This window comes from Arachis hypogaea, chromosome 12, assembly GCF_003086295.3.
Source record: "Arachis hypogaea cultivar Tifrunner chromosome 12, arahy.Tifrunner.gnm2.J5K5, whole genome shotgun sequence".
Taxonomy (NCBI): Eukaryota; Viridiplantae; Streptophyta; class Magnoliopsida; order Fabales; family Fabaceae; genus Arachis; species Arachis hypogaea.
Genome location: NC_092047.1, coordinates 118,618,140 through 118,639,641, shown reverse-complemented (window position 1 = coordinate 118,639,641; position 21,502 = coordinate 118,618,140). Strand labels below are relative to the sequence as shown.

The following is a 21,502-nucleotide window of genomic DNA, read 5'->3' as shown; positions in this document are numbered from 1 at the left end:
ATAAATATATATATAGTTAAACCAATTTGAGTTAGTCTAGTAGTTACTTCATTAGTTTGTTTACAACCCATCCGACAACAACAAATTCTTAAATCTAACTATATAAATAATTTATTAAATATATTTTGCCACATAAAAAACTAATATTAGATTGACTTTTTTTATCGAAGATAGGAGATTTAAACTTGGGACCTCTTAATTGAGTATGGAAAAATTATGCCATTTGAACTATAACTCATTGGCCTGTATTAGATTATCTTGCAAATTGAAATTTTGGACTATGTATTTTAGATATATAAAATATATGTTTAATTGTGAAGTATATATAACGTATGCACAAAATTTTATTGTTGGAACTGAGTTATTCAAAATTTTGGTGACAAAGGTGGTTAAGTAGATAAATAAATTCTATAAATTTTTTATTTTATTTTATACTCCTTAGGTTACAACAACAAAGGCTTGTCCCACTAAGTGGGGTCGGCTATATGAATCAAATGATGTCATTATGTTCTATCATGTATCATGTCTACAGAGAGACCGTTTACATGTAGATCTCATTTGACCACCTCATGGATGGTCTTCTTAGGTCTTCATCTGCCTTTCGCCCCTTGTCCATCTTCCATTTCATCCACCCTCCTGACTGAGTGTTCTATCGGTCTTCTTCTCACATGTTCAAACTACCTGAGACGCGATTCAACCATCTTTTCCACAATGGGTGCTACTCCAACTCTTTTCCTTATATCTTCGTTCCTTATTTTATCCAATCGCGTATGACCACTCATCTATCTCAACATCTTCATCTCTGCCACACTCAACTTATGTTCGTGCTCCCCTTTAGCCACCCAACACCCCGTACCATAAAGCATAGTCGGTCTTATAGCGGTGCGATAGAATTTACCTTTAAGTTTTAAAGGCATTTTTTTGTCGTATATAAAACCAGATGCACTCCGCCATTTTGACCAACCTGCTTGGATCCTATGATTTACATCTTGTTCAATCTTTCCATTATCCTGTATGATTCACCCAAGATACTTAAAACTTTTAACTTTTCGTAGGATATTTTCTCCAACCTTCACGTCTATATTAGGGTTTTTCCTTCTCAGACTAAACTTACATTCCATATAGTCCATCTTACTACGGCTTATGCGCAGACCATACACTTCTAGAGCTTCTCTCCATAACTCCAACTTTTTATTTAAGTCTTCCTTGACTCTCCCATAAGGACGATATCATCGGCAAAAAGCATGCACTTCCAAGACTAATGTGAAAAGGTATGGACTTAAGGATGATTCCTGGTGTAATCCTATACCAATAGAAAATTCCTCTACCACACCACCTTGAGTCTTCACACTAGTTGTGACCCCATCATACATGTCTTTAATTGCACGAATATATGCGATCCTTACTCTCCTCTTTTCTAAAACCTTCCATAAGACCTCCCTTGATACTCTATCATACGCTTTTTCCAAATCAATAAACACCATATGTATATCCCTTTTATTACTATGATACCTCTCCATCATCCTTCTTAATAGGTATATCGCTTCAGTGGTAGATCTGTCTGGCATAAATCCAAATTGGTTCTCTGTTACTTGTGTCTCTTTTCTCAACCTCCGTTCTATCACCCTTTCCCATAACTTCATGGTATGACCCATAAGTTTGATCCCTCTATAGTTTCCGCAACTTTGTATATCCCTCTTATTCTTGTAGATAGGTACCAAGGTGCTCTTTCTTCATTCATCAGACATCTTCTTTGACGTTAAAATCTCATTAAAAAGCTTGGTTAACTAGTTGATGCCTTTTTCTCCAAGACCCTTCCAAACCTCAATCGGGATATTATCAGGTCCTACTACCTTACCATTTTTCATCTGCTTTAGAGCCTCTTTTACCTCGAAGTCTCGAATCCTTTGATAGTACGCAAAGTTTTGATCTTCTTCCCTTGTGCATAACTGATCAAGGCTCGGAAGAGTCTTCTGTCCCTCGTTAAATAACTCGTAGAAGTAGCTCTTCCACCTTTCATTAATCTTCTCCTCTTGAGCCAACACCTCTCCATCCTTATCTTTTATGCACTTAACCTGATCCAAATCTCTCGTTCTTCTTTCACGGCTCTTTGTGATTCTATATATACCTTTTTCTCCTTCTTTCGTACCCAAAGACTAGTAGAGACCCTCATATGTTCTTGTTCTTGCTTCAGTTACAGCCACTTTTTCTCTTTCTTAGCCGCCTTATATTTTTCCCAATTATCTACGTTGCGGCATAAAGACCACTCTTTAAAGCACTCATTTTTTATCTTTATCTTTTCTTGTACATTCGCATTCCACCACCAGGACTCCTTGTCTCTTGGTCCTATTCCTTTAGATTCACCAAAACTTTCTTTTGCTGTTCTTCTAATAACTTATGCCATCTCTCTCCACATCTCTTCCGCGCTTCCATTCTCATCCCACTTTACCTCTTCTCCTACCCGTCTTAGGAAGCTTCTTTATTCATCACCTTTCATCCGTCACCACCTCGTCCTTGGGTTCTTCGTATGATGTCTTTTCCTCAACTTTTGCTCAACGCGAAAATCCATGACGAGCACCCTATGTTGTGTTGTCAAACTCTTTCCCGAGATAATTTTACAATTAATGCAAAATTTTCGGTCGACTCTCCTCAACAAGAAGAAGTCGATTTGAGAGCTTGTCATGCCACTCTTATAGGTTATAAGATATTCATCTCTCTTTTTAAAACAAGTATTTGCGATGAGAAGATCAAATGTTGAGGAAAAGTCCAAAATAGTTTTACCATCGGCATTGATCACCCTGAAACCATGGCCTTCGTGAATACTCCCATATCCAGTCACTTTTCTCCCAACATGGCAATTTAAATCTCCTCCTAAGAAAATCTTATCTCCAAAAGGTATGTCTTGAACCAAACTCTCTATATCCTCCCAAAACCTTATCTTGTGTTGTTCGTCCGAACCCACTTGGGGTGCATAGGCGCTAATCACATGGAAAACACCTCCCTCCACCACAAGTTTGATAGAGATGATCCGATCGCCCACCCTCTTAATATCCACTATGTCCTTCTTTCACTGTTTATCCACAATTATTCCAACCCCATTCCTATTCTTCACCTTTCCTGTATACCAAAATTTGAAACTGGAAGTATCCAACTCCCTAGCCTTCGCACCAACCCACTTTATTTCTTATAGGCACATAATGTTAATCTTCCTCCTTATCATGGTGTCTACCACCTCCATGGACTTTCCTGTTAGAGTGCCTATGTTCCATGTCCCAAATCTCAACCTTCTGTCGCTCTGATCTTTACCTTTTACTTTGTGAACTAACTTATTTATCCTCATTCGTTTACGAAAACGCGAGAATCCTTGCTTATTTAACACTATATCCGGACACCGATACAGTAGCTCTTGCTCATTTGACACCATACTCAAGTTATACAACGCGTTGCTTTCGGACAACGACTTAATTTTAGCACAATAGTGTCTTTGATTCATGTTGCTTGTTATAAACATAATTTAGTTTACAACTTCTCTATGAAAATTTCTCTAATCACAGAAGGAATAATAAGCAAGTTGTATGATGGAATCATGGAATTTTGCCAGAATTATTGATGCTAAAAAAATGCCATGATAATTTATTTTCAATAGAAGATTGTTTATTTGACTAAGCTAAAAAGCATGGGATATCAAATTATAAATATCATTGTCCGGTTGTTCACAAAGATAAACTATATATTTAATTATCATTCCAAATTTGTTGGATAACATCATTTACTAACAGATAATAAATAAATAATTTTCCATCTATTGGGAACTTGTGAAGTTTACTTTCCATCAATTTAATAATTTCTTTTGCTTATGGTCCCAGCAGTCTCTCTCATGTTTGTTTATGAACCATATTTTTTCCAGCGCCTATCTAACACATTTGTATACATATCAAATGTGAGTTGGTAATCAATTGATATCTTCCAAGCCATATCTAAATTTCATTGTGCAAATTAAAATTCAAACATATTATAAACTTTAACAAAATGTTACATAAAATATATACAATTAGAATTTAGATGGTAGTTTTGAGAATTCTTTTTTATAGACATTGCAGGCTTCACACGATGTGCCACTCTGTCTTTTGCTTTGTGCTTATCATGGTTGGTCTTCGTTTAACAAATTCCCTTTATTATTGTATTTTAGAGAATAATAATAATAATAATAATAATAATAATAATAATAATAATAATAATAAATCTATATAATAAATAACAAATTGGTATCTTGTTATATTATTTGTTAAATCTTTATTGGATACAATAAGAAAATTTTGGGCACTGCCTTAATTGTGATATTATTGGTCAAAGTCACCAAAGAATATAATCTCATACCAATTGCTTCATACATGACACAAGATCCTAGCTTATAACTTATAAGTTAAAGTATCAATATTTTCATCATCATTTGGCTTAAAGAATATTATAAATTCTAGAATGTCCTATCTATCCGAGATTTCATAATGAACAAGTTTTTTTTTTTTTTTTAAAGTTCCATAATGCTTTAAAGTTTAAACATACTCCTAGCTTATGGTGTGTTTGTGAGTTTGATTTTAAAAAAGAAAAAAATAATAAATAAAAAAGTTTATTTTACTTTTTACACCAAAATTTTTTCTTGTGAACTCTAAATCTTAAACACATTCTTAAATATTTCATATGATATTTTCACTTAGGAATATGAGAGTGGGTATGTTATTAAAGGAAGAGCAATTCATGAAATTGAGAATCATTGTCATAAACATTTAATAATATACGTAGTTGATTTTCATGAAATTGATAATTTAACTTTAGGATGATATTTGTACTCATTTTGCATCTTTCTTTCATATATATATATATATATATATATATATATATATATATATATATATATATATATATATATATATATATATATATATATATATATATCTTAAATCAATTTGGACAAATAATTTAATTAAATTTTTTTTAAAAAAGTTTAAATATAAATATTTATATTAAAAATAGTTTATAAATAAATTATTTTGTTTTTGAATTTTATCATAAAAGTATTTATTTTAAAATTATTTTAATAAATAAGAATGATAAAATAATTTTAAAAATAAAAAAAGTTAATTTTATTTTTATTTTTAAAAAAATTCTTAAACAACTTTTTAAAAAATTAAAAATATATTTAAAAAATTATATCAAACAACATTTATATAACTTTTTAAAAATCAAAAGCTTAAAAAAATAGTTTTTAAAACTTTTAGCACGAATTCTTAATCAACTTTGTATGTTCACATAATAACAAATCTCAATTTTTGTCATTGTATTTATTTTCAATGGTCAATGATTGTTCATTTGACTAAAGCTAAAAACCATATAGGACAATATATCCTTACTCAAAAGGATAAAATAACTCAAATATCCTTATCATTCCAACTTTGTTGGATGACATGTAACGGATATATATAAATAATAATAATAAAATTCTCCTTAAGCTTTTGTTATCTAATTTTCTATTTCACTACATTACTGATATAAAGGGCAACAAATAATTGAATTCATTATAAATATATGGCTAACAGCCAAAAAAACAGATATGGATCTGCCACCAGTAGTTGGGAATAATTCTTTAGTTTCTTATTGAATGAGAGAACTTAATTTCATCTAATTTATATAGATGAAATAATTAAATAAATACCTTAGCTTCATTTCATAGGTAAATTATATTCCTTTAGAGAAATACTATTTTTATATTTCTAAAACATAATTAATGCTTTAAAATATTTACATAAGTTACTTATTATAATTATGCAAATGTTTTTATTTTTTCTATTTAGTGTAATATGGTCGGTAGCTAGGAACTTTCCAAGGAGATTGGATTTGATCTCATCTAATCTGATTTTCATAAGTGATTTAATTTAATCAAATGAATTTAATTAGTATGTAAAGGCTAATTTACTATGGATCATGTGCCTCTCATGTACTGTGTTACATCACTCTTATATTATTATATTAATGAATTAATATGTACTATTTTGTAGTGGGAACACTCTTATTCTTATTGTAAAATTTGCCAAGTCTGACTGACACGCTAGTTATTTATTTATTTATTTATTTTGTTCTTAACAAAATGAACGCAACAACTAACACTACAATAATGATCGAAGATAATGATATATGATAATTTAAAGGATAAAATACATATATAAATTAATTAGCGGTAAATATTATACAATTCTATCTAATTAAAAAATGTTACTTAAATCTTTTAAAAATATATTTTTATGTAAAGAAAAATTTAGAGGCTAATAATTCTATTGAAATTTGGCCAACATTTAACCAACAAAATTAAAGTGAGTATTTTTATATTTTTTGATAAAATTTCGCACCATTAAAATCATTAATAATGATTAATTAATTATTACAAATCACAAAACATGCTAACTCATAGCACTCCTCTGTATGTAATTCGAATAGATCAACCTCATTCGATTTAGACAAACCAACACTAATTCGAATTAGTAGTAATATTTGTGATTCAAATTTGTCTAATTCGAATTATACATATATATATTCTTAGGGTAGTTTCAATGCACATGGTAATTCGAAATAGGCTCTTTCGATTTACACACGGTTTAGGCAGCCCAAAATAACTCGAATTGCATAAATTTTTATAGTGCTCCTAACATTGAGATATATTACAAATTTTTATAATACTTCTAATATTTTTTGAGTAGTTATTTTAATTGTTTTGCATGAAATAAATTATTTTTGTGGTATAATTTAAATAAATTTATTAAAAAAATTATTAAAAAATATATTTACTCAAATTTCAAATACAATACTCTTCTACATAATTAATAATATAAAAATTTAAAAAATTATTTTATCTCATGCGAAGCATTAAAAAAAGATTAAATTTAAATGCAAATATTCATGCATGTACTCAAATTTTATTACTCTACATAATCAATAATAATTTAAAAATTAAAAAAATATTTTATTTCATACAAAAATAATCCAAAAAAATATTTTATTCTATATAAAATAATTTTTAAAAAATAGCTTAAAATGTTAAAAATACTATAAAAATTTATAATGTACTAATAATTTAGATAAATACATGATACAAAAATTAATAATTTAAAAATTAAAAAAATTATTTTAAATTAAAAAAATTAAAAATTAATGGTCTTTCCATGTATAAATAAAAAACATGCAAACAGCTTGTTTCGAATTACTGTGTGCCACAAACTGTGGGATATCCCAAATCTGATTTGAATTCAAAACGATATCCTCGAGACAAAATCAATAAATTGATTGGAGTATCCTCCATGGGCCATAGCTGACAATTCCAACAACTCTTCTCAATGGGAGACCCCAACCACCACGAGAACCACGACGCACCCACTCAAGTGAGTGGGACAACACGCGCCATCATCAGTGTCGTTGACCACAACCTTCCCTACGACGACTACAACCTCTATGACGTCATCTTCCACACCCACACCATCCACACTCTCCTCACCACTTCTCCCTCCCGTGTCGACACCTGGCTCTCTGACACTCTCAACCACCATTCCTCCTCCACCACCACCACCACTGTCCTCGTCGGCCTCGACATCGAGTGGCGTCCTAACTCCCACCGCAACTCCAACAACCCAGTCGCCACTCTCCAGCTCTGCATCGGCAACCGCTGCCTCGTCTTTCAGATCCTTCACTCCCCTTCGGTTCCGCAGTCTCTCGTTGACTTCCTTGTTAACGAGGGACACACTTTTCTCGGCGTGGGAGTCGAGGAGGACGTGGAGAAGCTTCTGGAAGACTACAACCTCAACGTGAAGAATTTCGTTGATTTGAGAAATCTGGCGGAAAACGTGCTGGGTGAGAGTGAGATGAAAAGAGCGGGCCTGAAGAGTCTGGCGGAAAGGGTGCTCGGATTGGAGATCGAGAAGCCTAAAAGAATCAGTCGGAGCCGCTGGGATAACGCGTGGCTCACGGCGGAACAGGTTCAATACGCATGCATTGATGCTTTCGTGTCGTTCGAAGTTGGAAGAATGCTGTATGGGTTTCGAAATGGAAACGGCTTTTGATTTTTTATTTTTTATTTGTGGAATCTATTTCTTCTTGGTATTAATTAGTTGTACAGGTAATGGTTGTGTTGTGACCATCGCCCAGCTGGTTAATTTCTCTTGCAATTTCGGGATCTATCTACTGTAGTTTGTTCTTTTCTTTTAAATCAAGAATTTATGGTTATGATAGATTTCTAGTTGTTTACTCGGTTAAAGTTTTAGTATGAATGATGTTTGAGGACCAAAAAGGTAAGGCAGATTATGCATAACAGAAAGTGACGACGGTATTCACCACAATATGGATTTGGTACTCTCTAAAGGAATAAGACGGTACTCCACCTCCCCTTTCAGCATACCCATTACCCCGGCTTCAATTTTGAATTTTTGATGAACTGCGATTTTTTAAAACACATGTGATGTATTTATGATGATTTTTAGTGGTAAACAGTTTTATGGTTAACATTATATTTAACCAAATTAGTTTAATTTAATTTTTTAATTGATTAATATTTCAAATCAATTTTTAAAAATTGGTTAATTTAATTCACAACAAATTTTAATAACCAAATCAATTCTTAATTTTTATTTTGTTAAACATTATTTTTATGTTAAATTTGATAAAAAAAATAGACAAATTAATTTTATCATTATTTAATAAAAGACATAACAGTCTTTAATGATTTGTAAAACTTTAACATAAAGTCCTCTTTATGTAAATGAACAATACCATGCGAGGACTGATTTGTCTAATGCCATAAAAGTTTAGCAACTTATTTAGTAAGTAAGCTTGGTTAAAGTTTAAAGTATTTACCAAAAGATTTTAGGGACTATTTTAGGTTATTTTTCTTTTTAATTTTGATATTGATAGTTTTTAGGGTAAAAAATCTAAATAAATCAATACTAACCTAAATTTATACAAATTACTTTAGTAAATTTACGTTACATAAATAATTCGACACACTCCAATTCGATTTAGCATGGATGTAGCATAAGTAATAAATGACACACTCGAATTTGATTTACTATGTATTTATTAACATATATAAGTAGATTTATATTCACTCAATTTACTAGGTGCAAACGTATATAAAGAAGATAATAAATAATACATTTAATACTAATTAAAAAAATAATAATTATAAATATTTTTTATAAATTATTAAAAAATCTCATTATAAATTATAACTAATTATTTTTTAACTAATTTAATCAAAATATATTTTTGTCTTTTTGACAAATAAAATATAAATAATTAATTATTAATTAATCTTAGCAATGTATCTTTTATAAATAACACACATAATTTATATAACTTTTGTATATACATTATGTAATTTATAATGTACCTTTTATTTTATAATAATAATAATAATAATAATAATAATAATAATAATAATATTTGAAAGACAAAAAAAATCAGTTAAAATAGTTCAAATTTATTTTATTTAATATTTATTAATTATCATTACAAAATTCAAAATTAATTGATGTTATACTAAAATTAAATACAGAATAAAATAAAAATATTTTTATGTAAGTTGAATATTATTGTGGTCAATAAATCTAATACTAACTGACCAACAAAATATAATATTTTTGATAAATATTTTACTAATTTTAAATTTTAAGATATAAATTTTAATAATATAAATAAATAAGTTATTAACTCAAAATATTAATTAATATTAATAAAAAGTGTTAATCTTAGTATTTTTTTTTAAGAATGCTAAAAGATCAAAAGAACTGTAAATAATTATTTATAGTTTATAATGAGATTTTTTAATAATTTATAGAAAATATTTATAATTATTATTTTTTTATTTATTATTGAATGTACTATTTATTGTATTCATTATATGCATTATTAAATGTACTCTTTACTGTATTCTTTATATACGTTTGCACCATAGTAAATCAAATTAACATGAATCTATTTATATTATGTTAGCAAATATATGGTAAATTAAATAGAACTCATTCGATTTACTAAAAAGCTAACCATGCATGTATAAACCGAATCAGTCTCGTTCAATTTACTAACAACGATGCTAATTTGAATATGGCTGCATCGATTTACATAAAAATATTCATTTGAGATATGCGCATAACGTTTTTTGTTTGGATGATTTGTGTAAATTTAGGTTGACAATGGTTTCAAAAAAAAAAGTTTAAGTGAACCCAACATTAGTTAACATTGCATGTGAACCCCACTTACTTAAGTATACTAATAATCTAACTACTTAGTCAATCAAAATTAGTTAATAACTAATTTTATGAATTTTGTATATATACGTAACATAGTTGATAGGATACCATAAAAAAAATAAAAGAAGCTGAAAGACATGGACAAGCTTGATCCAAACATAAAGGCCCAGCAACTTATGAAGAAGACCAACAGAGAATAATAGATTGTAACTAATACTGTCGGAGCTACTTGGACTCCACGCGAAGGTAACATCTTAGCTCACCAACTCGCAGCGATGGCAGCAAGAAATCAGCTTCAGAGGCAGTGGGCAGTATCTCCGCCTGTACAGGTCAGGAACATAATCAGAAAGGAAGCCGGTTTCGCCAATCTTCACAACAAACATCACAATCAAAATCATGACAACCAGATTTCAGCTTCAACCATCCTTCAACAAGGTCGAAATGATGAAACATTACAGGGGCGGGTGGAATCCGAAACCTGGGTTAGGCATGCATCACAGGGGGATCGGCAGCTTCAACTTACGTCTTCGCTAAGGCCAACGACGGGCTCCAGCAGGGATACTAGCGGCACAACGAGGAAGCTCGATGGTGGGATTGAACCCAGATTTCTGTCTGGGCAGAACCTCGATCGGCACAGGGGCGGCAGCGGAGAAACCATGAACACAAGACCACCATCTGAAGGAAGAATCCAACGAAGCCAAGAAGGAAGCATTACAGGATCAGCACCATGCAAGAAGGTTCCGTTGTCGACGGCGGGGCGCGAAGAAGAAGCATGTCTAACATGATAGAATCGGGCAGAGAGGGTGGAGAGAAGAGCGAATTCGGGTTTAGGGGTAGGGTTCCAGGCTTGGGCGGGTTCGGGTTGCGGGTTGTGATCCGGGTCAGTCTTCTGGCCGTGGCCAAGTCCAAAAAAAAAAAAAGTAACTAATACGATCAAATGGAATTAACAACTCTCAATCTTAAACTACATTCACACTCTTGACCAAAAAAAAAAAAACCTACATTCACACTCATAAATATTCTATCTACTATTTAACTTTTCTCAAGATTGAAATTTAGATACAACATATTAAAAGATAAAGCATATAACCACTCAACCAAAGAAAAAAAAAAAACAACACAAGCTATGGTCATTTTTATACACGTGACGTCACTACTTACGCAAATCATCACATATATTGCCCTATATATGCATTAGCAATATGTGATTATTTCATAACATATATTTATTTATTTGTTGATAATATAGAAATTCCAACTTAATTGTTTATATTGTGCCAGCATCTATCCCCAAGAATGGCGCCTTATTGCTTGTAAACACCATGTGTACTATTATTAATAAAAACATTTAAAAGGAATTATTGAATTAATAACAATCATTGAGATCTTCTCTCATTGAACAAATATTATCATATCACATCAAAATTAAACTCATTATACTTAGCAAATGTGTATATAAAATTATTTGAATTATATGTTTAAGTTTGTTCAAGAAAAATAAAATTGGAGAAAGAGAATGAGAAAGTTGAGAACATTGCAAATGATGCACAACTCATTGCACATTGCAAAGGCAATGGTAACATAATTTTCATTGAAGCTCTTTTTTTTTTCACAATACTTTTTTGGACTACCCTCATTTTTGTGTATACTACTACCACTTACTAGGGGGCATCATCATCAACCACTAAAGTTGGAAAAACCAAAAAGAACCAAAAAAAAAAGATGATGTATTGAATTTCCTACGGTTCCTAAAATGCCCATGTGTGACTCTTATATATTTATATATAATAATATTTACCCAAAATACATATAATAAATAAACCAAAAAATAAAGCTATTGTAGGATTTTAATTTTTTTCTTCATCAATTTCCTCCAACTACTAATTAAGAGTCTTGATCTTTGATCATTTAGTCACATGGCAACTTCTGATTCAGGCACGTAATTTAGCCTCTCTTCCCAAACCAACTTGGATACAACCTCATCTTGTTCAGGTACATGTTCCTGTTTAATTTCCAAAAACAAAAAAAAAATATTTATTTATTTTTTTTATTATTGTTTATTAATTAACCTCAAACTCAATAAAGACATGTAACATATTATCATGCCCCCACTTGCTATAATAGCAACTTGCATGAACAAAAAGTATCACACCTTTACTATCATGATATGATTTTCCCATTATTTTATTTTATTTTTTAAAATCAACTTAAATTAAACCCAAGTTGAATAATTAACCTTTAAGTCTTTGTTTGGTTGAAAGTTGAAACATCTAAAAGAATATGAACATATGTGGCATTATTGGCCCACTTGGTTTAGCAATAGCAAAAAAAAGGGTACATAATTTCATTTCATTTTTTTTTTGTGGATAATAAATTAATGATAACCGTAAATCCAAATTGGATAAATAACGAACCAAATAGTAGTCAAAACAAAATAAATAAACAAGTAATCAATCTAAATGGGACAAAGCCTCTCATTTTGAAAAAAAAATATTATATACACATAAAAATCAATTATCATTTATATATTTATGAATATATATAAATAAATAATATATATTAATTAAAGTGAAAATTCAGTCGACTCTACGTGAAGTTGATAACTGAAAGCCGTTAGATGATTTGACTGATTTGACTAAATTTTTATCTAACGGCTCTCGATTATTAACTTCACGTGAACATAAAGTCTACTCACGTGAAGTCGACTGCAGTTGAGTTTTCACACAAAAACTTGAAGATGATTATGATTATTAATTTGAAAAGTGAAATTAAAGGATGAGTACCTCAAGTTCTGTGACCAATTGTTTGGCTGTGGGAGCTGACACAATTATGCGACGTGCCTTTGGAGAAATAAAGCCTTCATCAACGGCTTTGTCTATGAAACTTAACAATGAATTGTAAAACCCATCCACATTCAACAGCCCCACCTACACCACCACATTAATAATTTAATTAAATTACTATCATTAAAAATTATATAATTTTATTCTAAATATATATTAACCAGTCTTCCATTTGACCAACAACTTCATTTGTTTTTGTGTTAATTAATATTAATTATACATATTTATCAAAATAGTGGCATGTCTTTCTCCAATTCAAACGGAGAACCATCAAATAATGTAACGTGACAACGATTAACTATAACAAAATCCTAGACTATCTTCTCATGTGAATCTTTCAAATTTAATTTAAATATGATGATACCCTATCATCGAATCGTGTTATTATTATTGTCCTAACATGATCAAACATTAAACCGTATTAAGGTTAACAAGACACAATTAGAAAATTAACTAAGACGCGTATCTTAGTAACATGACAACATTATAATATATAAAAAAATTAGTCTTGGAACAACCTTATAATTAATATATATAAGAAAATTATGGAGACAATGAAATAATGACATTGAATATTGCATATCATGCAACATGTGGAGGCAAAGTTGATGAAGGAAACATTAACAAATACATTTTGACTTGATAATTTTTTTCCAAAAAAAACAAGTTCTATGTTTATAGGTGTATTCCATTATAGAGAGATCACCATATTATTAAATTAAAAAGTGTTGCATACATATAGTTTTGTAATTAAAATATCATATATTCCATTCCCACCTTTCAGGCATGTATATCTTTCATGGTTACATAATCTATAATATTATGTTAGTTAAAGTTGTATTATGACACTAATTTTGGTCAACCAAGTACATAACTAACGTCATTAGTATCTCCCCTTATCTACAATAATATTAGAAGAGAGAAAACAGAATAAAATAGCATAAATAAGAAAGAAAATAACATGTCATCAATGACCTAATATAACTTGATTTATCCATTCACATTTAAAAAGAATTAAATAAATAATGTAGTTTCATATATTATTACCGGTTTGCTATGGATACCAAGCTGAGCCCATGTAATAATTTCCAGCAATTCCTCAAGTGTTCCATAACCACCTAAATGTTTGAAAATAACAAAACATTATTCGTTTAAAAAAAAATAACTAATAACAAAACCTAAGAAGGGTGTCTTGAACATAACTATTAGAGTATATATTCAAATAAATCCGTAAAAAAAATTATTATATATATTAAAATTTTTAAATTTTATAAAAGTAAGATGTATAAATTATTATTTTAATAAGACTCGTTGATTTTACTTAGAAAAATACTTTCTCAAAAAAGTAAGATGAAAAGACTTATATATCTTATTTTTATAAAATCTAGAAACTTTAGTGTAATAACTTTTTAAGGACAACCGACAAATTAATTTAAAAAACTATGTGAGTATATAGTCTAATTATTTTTATATTTTTAAAATATGATGGATGATATCATATTTTTGATATTTTTGACAATATATATATCGATTCAGAATACGATAATAATTATGTTCAAATACCAGGTAGGGCAATGAAGGCATCAGCTTGACGAGCCATCTCAGCTTTCCTTTGGTGCATATCAGATACTGCTCTCACTTCACCAATTGGATCACCAGTTATCTACATTATTTCCAACATTCAAATTAATTAATCAACTAATTTAATTTACATATGAATTAACATTGTATCAATAAGCTTATTAGTCATCATTGATGAGGTATTTTATGTTAGGGAAACACTTATTCAGAAGATAATGATTTTTTTTAAATTTAAAATAAACTAAATTGAACTAAGATGATCATGTCATCGATTACACATAAAAGGACATAATGCAACAAATTAAAAAAATAATTAGAACCGAGATTAATTAATTTTAGTTACCTCTCTTGGCATGAGACTTTTGGGGATAACCCTGTTACAAAGAAATTAACAACGTTAAGCCTTCACTCAAAAGAAGAATAAATATATAATATATATATATTAATTAAAAGATGAATTATTAATTAAAAATTTTAATTTTTATTTATTGTCAATATAAAATAATTTTATACGTGTATTTAATTACATAATATCATTTCAGTAAAACTAACTATTTTATATTGATCGCATGTAAATAATCATAAAATCAGATGTAATTATACGACTATGCATACAACCTTTTGCAATATTTAGAATTATTGATAAAAGGAACAACTTCTTTAGACCAAGTGACCAACAATAATGATGAAACAAAACATAAACATGGATGAATAAAAAAATATAAGCATGTCTTCAAAGTAGGGTACGTAGTGAAAACATAAAAGAAACAAAACGGTGGCTCCAATTCCTACGCCAAAGAACCTTCTACCTTAGAAATTAGGACTAAAAGGGATTCACCTTTATCCAATAAAGTTTCTAAACCATCAATAAAAAATTAAAGGTCACACACTATTACTTATTTTAATCAATAAATAAATTAAGACCTACATATGTTTAGGAACGATTAATTAAGAACTATATGTGTTTAGCTGTCCAAAAATAATTAATCTAATACAAGTAATGAATAGAAAGCCAAACAAACCGCAAATGATCATAATGTAATTTACATTTCTTTTTTTTTTCAAAATTGGGAAAAAAATTTCTTAAAAGAAAAAATATTGAAGAATTGTCCCACGTTGCAAGCATTTGATCCAATGATGTCTTATAGGAAACAAGAAAACACGCATGGGTCACAAGGTAACATAGAAGGAATACAACACACTTTTCTAGTAATCACCAAAATGATTAACTTTGTCTATCATCACACACACATACTTATACATATATAAAAGCAAAAAAAGAAAAAAGTTAGTGGTAAATAAAATCTACAAAAAAGTGTTAGCTTATCCTAAAAAAATACATCATTTCTTTTGTATTTATACCATAAGCTAGGGTTTGTTATCACCTCATGCATATTTTTTAAGTTTCTATTTACATTATGTGTTAGCATAATATATTGTAATTATCAAAATAGTATATAGATATATATATGAAATTATTGTGATAAATGTGTACTATTAAATAATAATTTAATCAATTATATATATATATATATAATATTAAAAACTCAAGTTCAATCAACTTCACGTGAAATTGATAACAGAATCTCAAACTACGGCACCTGAATTTTCACCATATCATTTTCACCATATAAAATTATTCAGCTAAACATGACAAACAATTTAAAGATTTACAATATTAGCTTGTGAGAATAACCACCTAAATTAAATTTATATGGATTGAAATTTGAAGATGAAATGTTGAGAGAGAGGGGAAGAGAACAAACCCTAGGACATGGCGGCCACCATCATGAACAGCCTGAGAAACAAGCCCCATCAACCCCACACTCCCACCTCCATACACAAGATCAATCCTTTTCTCAACCTTCACAATAAAAAATTAAATATTAAATAAAAATAAAATAGACGCGTGTCACTAAAACCTCATCATGATAACGAAAAACAAAACCAATATCACATGTTTTTATTATATTCATTTTAGTGGAGAGATTGGTGATAGGCAATAAAATCATTCCAACCATGTAAATAGCAAATGAAATAGAAATAAAACAAATAATTTCCTTTTTTTTTTTCTTGGTCATGTAAAATTGTTGGAGTGTAATGATACCAAGATTGCACGTTTGGCCTCCTAGAAACTAGAGAAATGCAGAAAGTACGAATTTGGTTTCATAGTTTCCATTTATTTTCTTTCTTATAATTATTATTCATGCAATCTATTCTTTCTATTTATTCAATAATTAAAAAAATGTGCAATAAGATGAATACACAGAATATTTTTATTTTTGTTATTTACATGGAAAAATTAAAAAAATATTATAAAGAAAATAATATGGATCATGCAAGAAGGCTGCACAACTGACAGAAAGTTTCCAGCTAGAAGCTAGCTAGCAAAATATCTCTCTCTCTCTCTCTCTCTCTCTCTCTCTCTCTCTCTCATGACAAACTTGTAACCTAATTAATAACCATCTTCTCATTCTTCAACGATCATCATACCCTAGCGTTGAGGCTGAGTATTCATTATTGAGCCTTAAACTAATAAATAATAATAATAATAATAATAATAATAATAATAATAATAATAATAATAATAAGAAAAGAAAGTGGAAGAAGCAACAATCACCCACTAACTTCAGAATAAGAAACAAGAGCATGTATCGTTTTTTGGTAACTAAATAAATCCAAAATATAAAAGATTAAAAAGATTCAAACAATAAAAGGTTGAAAAATGGAGAAAATTAAATAAAGGTAAAAGTAAAAAATAATGGACTAAGATTTTCTCTCAAGAGTAAGAGCAAAATCTTTAAAAATAAGACATAAAAAAGATTAAAATCTAGTTGATATCACATACATAGAAGCAAAAAGAACAAATAAAGAAAAAACAGATTAAAGAAAAACAAGAAGAAGAAGAAGAAGAAGCAAAGTTAAATTAAAACTATGAAAACATTATTTATTTATTTATTAATTATTAATAATTACCAGCTCTTTTCCAAGTTGAACAGCAGCTTCCTGGTAACTAGCTTTGTTTCCGGAACTGCTTCCACAATACACACAAATCCTCTTGAACCTTGATTTGGTTTCTTCCATTTTTTGTGAGAAGCCTAATAAAAACAACCACAAAAAGGGTATGAATGAATGAATCAATTTGAAGGAAGCTTTTTGTTTTGTATGTGTGTGAAAGAGAGAACAAGGTGTGACTAATTTGATGCTTATGTATGTGTTTATATATATATATAAGCATGTCCCCTCTTAAAAGCTTATACCCCACATCACAAGCCTCTTAACCAATTACATTTTTTATTTTCTATGAAAAATAAAAACCATTTGGCTTTGGGCTTATTTATTTATTTGCTCCGAAATTATGGAAACGGACTCGTTTTAAAGTTTTATATTCCTTTTGACCGAAGGTGCAAAAGCGAAATAGACGCAACGATTTTCATTAATTATCTAACAATAACAATAAGGGTAATTTAATTTGAAATTTTTTTTATTGAAGATTTAGATTTTACAATCTTAAATATAAATTTTCGAAATTATTCTATATAGATTCTTGTTTCATATATATTTTTGTGAAAACTAAGGTGCAGTTGACTTCACGTGAAGTTAATAGTTAAAAGTCATTTCTCACGATTCTTAGTTCGACTGAATTTTCACCATATTTTTTATTATCCGACAGATAACTAATTTAATAATTAACTTTTTGTATACATAAAAATCAGAATTAAAAAAGATATCTAAAAGAGTTTTGCTCTTTATATTTATAATTTTTAAATGTTAAAAATCTTAAAAATTTACTATCTAATTTTATCTTGATTCGTAGGATATGATCCTGATTTGGGTGTATATATTTTTAAATAGACTTTTTATGAGCAAATCAGTCATACAAAACATAATTAATATGTAATTCTTTTATAAAAATCAAATTTACAGATCCTCTATTAATAGCTAAAACTCTTGTGTTAATTTTTTTCTTTGGTGACTACTCGTGTTAATTTTAAATTCAAATATAATTGTTGGTTATATATAAAAATGTTAAAATGAATTATTATAGAAGCCTAGATTAAATATAAGATTTTATTTATTTATATCTTTTTATTTTAGTTTAAAAGGTTATATCATTTATTCTTTTGACCTAAAATAGTTACTAAAAATTAAAATAGCTCCTGCAGCACAAAATGAAAAGTTAAATTATTGATTAAATAACAACTTAACAAAACCGTGTATGAAGTATGAACATAGAGATTTTACTCGAATCGGAGTTTTTAATTTAATTTTTTCTTATCAGGATCAAGATACTCGAATCAGGATCTGAGAGTTATTTAAACAGAACTTTTCTCTACCAAATAAAAGTATATATTAAAAGAGAAAAGCTTAGTATACAAGCGATTAGGGCTTGTAACTATTACAAGTTCATTAACGCCTAATCCACTAAAACGCGCTGCAACTCCTACGTCACTTACACGCGCTATACAAAGATCCTGCGTTTGTATAACTACCAAATTTAAAAGATTTGTTTCCTTCTTTGTTTTCTTTCTTTTCAAATTTCATCGTTCTTCTTCTCGCACGTCTTCCCCTGGTTTTTCGATCGTTCTTTTCCTCTCCTTTCTCATTTGTTTGTTCTTCGTCATTGACGTTAGTTTTTCTCTCTGTAACTCCAGCTTCGTTTTGACATGGTGTATTTATAGTTTTTGACATGGTGTATTCTGCAACCTCTCTGTTGTTGATGACCAGTTTGTTCCGAAGGTTGGAATGACCTTTACCACACTTGAAAAAGCTGGAAAATTTTACAGGAACTATACCAAGATTGCAGGTTTTTCTACAAGAGTTCGGAGCACAAATAGAAAGGAAAACGAGATTAAGAATCAATTAATTACATGTAGCAGAGAGGGAAAATGAAACTCTCATAGCAAAGACTCATTTGATATGAATTGGAATGATTTTCTGCTAAACTTTGGTCTTGTGGACAACAAGTGGCTTTCATGTAGTGTTGGGTTAAAATCTGCAGCAGAGGTGTAAATTTAATTTTTTATCAGGTGTATTTATAGTCTGTGTTTGGGTGTATTATGCAGATCTCTATGCAGACCGTCATATATGGGTTCCAATCTATCTGGATCACCACTTCATATTATAGTACCTGTAAATCAGACATTTTGAATACACCAGAGTTTAATTAATTTTGGTCTTGTGGACAACAAGTGGCTTTCGGGTAGTGTTGGGTTAAAATCTGCAGCAGAGGTGTAAATTTAATTTTTTATCGGGTGTATTTATAGTCTGTGTTTGGGTGTATTATGCAGATCTCTATGCAGACCGTCATATATGGGTTCCAATCTATCTAGATCACCACTTCATAATATAGTACCTGTAAATCAGACATTTTGAATACACTAGAGAGAGTTTAATTAATTTTGATCTTGTGGACAACAAGTGGCTTTCAGGTAGTGTTGGGTTAAAATCTGCAGCATCGGGTGTATTTATAGTCTGTATTTGGGTGTATTATGCAGATCTCTATGCAGACCGTCATATATGGGTTCCAATCTATCTGGATCACCACTTCATATTATCGTACCTGTAAATCAGACATTTTGAATACACTAGAGAGAGTTTAATTAATTTTGAACTTGTGGACAACAAGTAGCTTTCAGGTAGTGTTGGGTTAAAATCTGCAGCAGAGGTGTAAATTTAATTTTTTATCGGGTGTATTTATAGTCTGTGTTTGGGTGTATTATGCAGATCTCTATGCAGACCGTCATATATGGGTTCCAATCTATCTGGATCACCACTTCATATTACAGTACCTGTAAATCAGACATTTTGAATACACCAGAGAGAGTTTAATTAATTTTGGTCTTGTGGACAACAAGTGGCTTTCAGGTAGTGTTGGGTTAAAATCTGCAGCAAGGGTGTAAATTTAATTTTTTATCGGGTGTATTTATAGTCTGTGTTTGGGTGTATTATGCAGATCTCTATGCAGACCGTCATATATGGGTTCCAATCTATCTGGATCACCACTTCATATTATAGTACCTGTAAATCAGACATTTTGAATACACCAGAGAGAGTTTAATTAATTTTGGTCTTGTGGACAACAAGTGGCTTTCAGGTAGTGTTGGGTTAAAATCTGCAGCAGAGGTGTAAATTTAATTTTTTATCGGGTGTATTTATAGTCTGTGTTTGGGTGTATTATGCAGATCTCTATGCAGACTGTCATATATGGGTTCCAATCTATCTGGATCACCACTTCATATTATAGTACCTGTAAATCAGAAATTTTGAATACACTAGAGAGAGTTTAATTAATTTTGGTCTTGTGGACAACAAGTGGCTTTCAGGTAGTATTGGGTTAAAATCTGCAGCAGATGTGTAAATTTAATTTTTTATCGGGTGTATTTATAGTCTGTGTTTGGGTGTATTATGCAGACCGTCATATATGGGTTCCAATCTATCTGGATCACCACTTCATATTATAGTACCTGTAAATCAGACATTTTGAATACACCAGAGAGAGTTTAATTATGGAAAAAAAAAATTACTTATAATTGGATCAAATATATTTACACCATGTATGTGTTCAATTTCTTAGAACAAGAAGATCAATAAAACCTAGAAGAACATAGAAGAACAGTAAAACATAGTTCTTCGATTTCGAAATCAGAAACAGAAATGTGGAAAATGTACAAGATGAGTAAAACAATAACGTACCTTGAATAATATTTTGTTGATGGTTTCTGATATTATTCGCGACGAGTTCAAATGTCTCTTCAGTTTGGAATGTTGCTCGAAACTTGAGGATTTGTG

At 29.8% G+C, this 21,502-nt stretch overlaps 2 protein-coding genes across 2 annotated transcripts; one reads left to right on the top strand and one right to left on the bottom strand.

Moving 5' to 3' along the window:
* Window positions 1–7,206: 7,206 nt before the first annotated feature.
* Window positions 7,207–8,270, top strand: LOC112728784 (3'-5' exonuclease-like). The gene has a single exon (XM_025779075.3). The coding sequence runs from the start codon at window positions 7,383–7,385 to the stop codon at window positions 8,100–8,102; it is 720 nt and encodes a 239-aa protein (XP_025634860.1). The 5' UTR covers window positions 7,207–7,382; the 3' UTR covers window positions 8,103–8,270.
* Window positions 8,271–11,827: 3,557 nt separating this feature from the next.
* LOC112728783 (cytokinin riboside 5'-monophosphate phosphoribohydrolase LOG7) lies at window positions 11,828–17,926 on the bottom strand. Its single transcript, XM_025779074.3, has 7 exons — window positions 17,687–17,926; window positions 16,477–16,574; window positions 15,054–15,084; window positions 14,693–14,792; window positions 14,177–14,247; window positions 13,070–13,213; window positions 11,828–12,288 (listed from the first exon to the last, which is right to left on the bottom strand). Exons 1-7 carry the CDS (start codon window positions 17,792–17,794, stop codon window positions 12,199–12,201), a joined length of 642 nt encoding a protein of 213 aa, XP_025634859.1. The 5' UTR covers window positions 17,795–17,926; the 3' UTR covers window positions 11,828–12,198.
* Window positions 17,927–21,502: the final 3,576 nt, after the last annotated feature.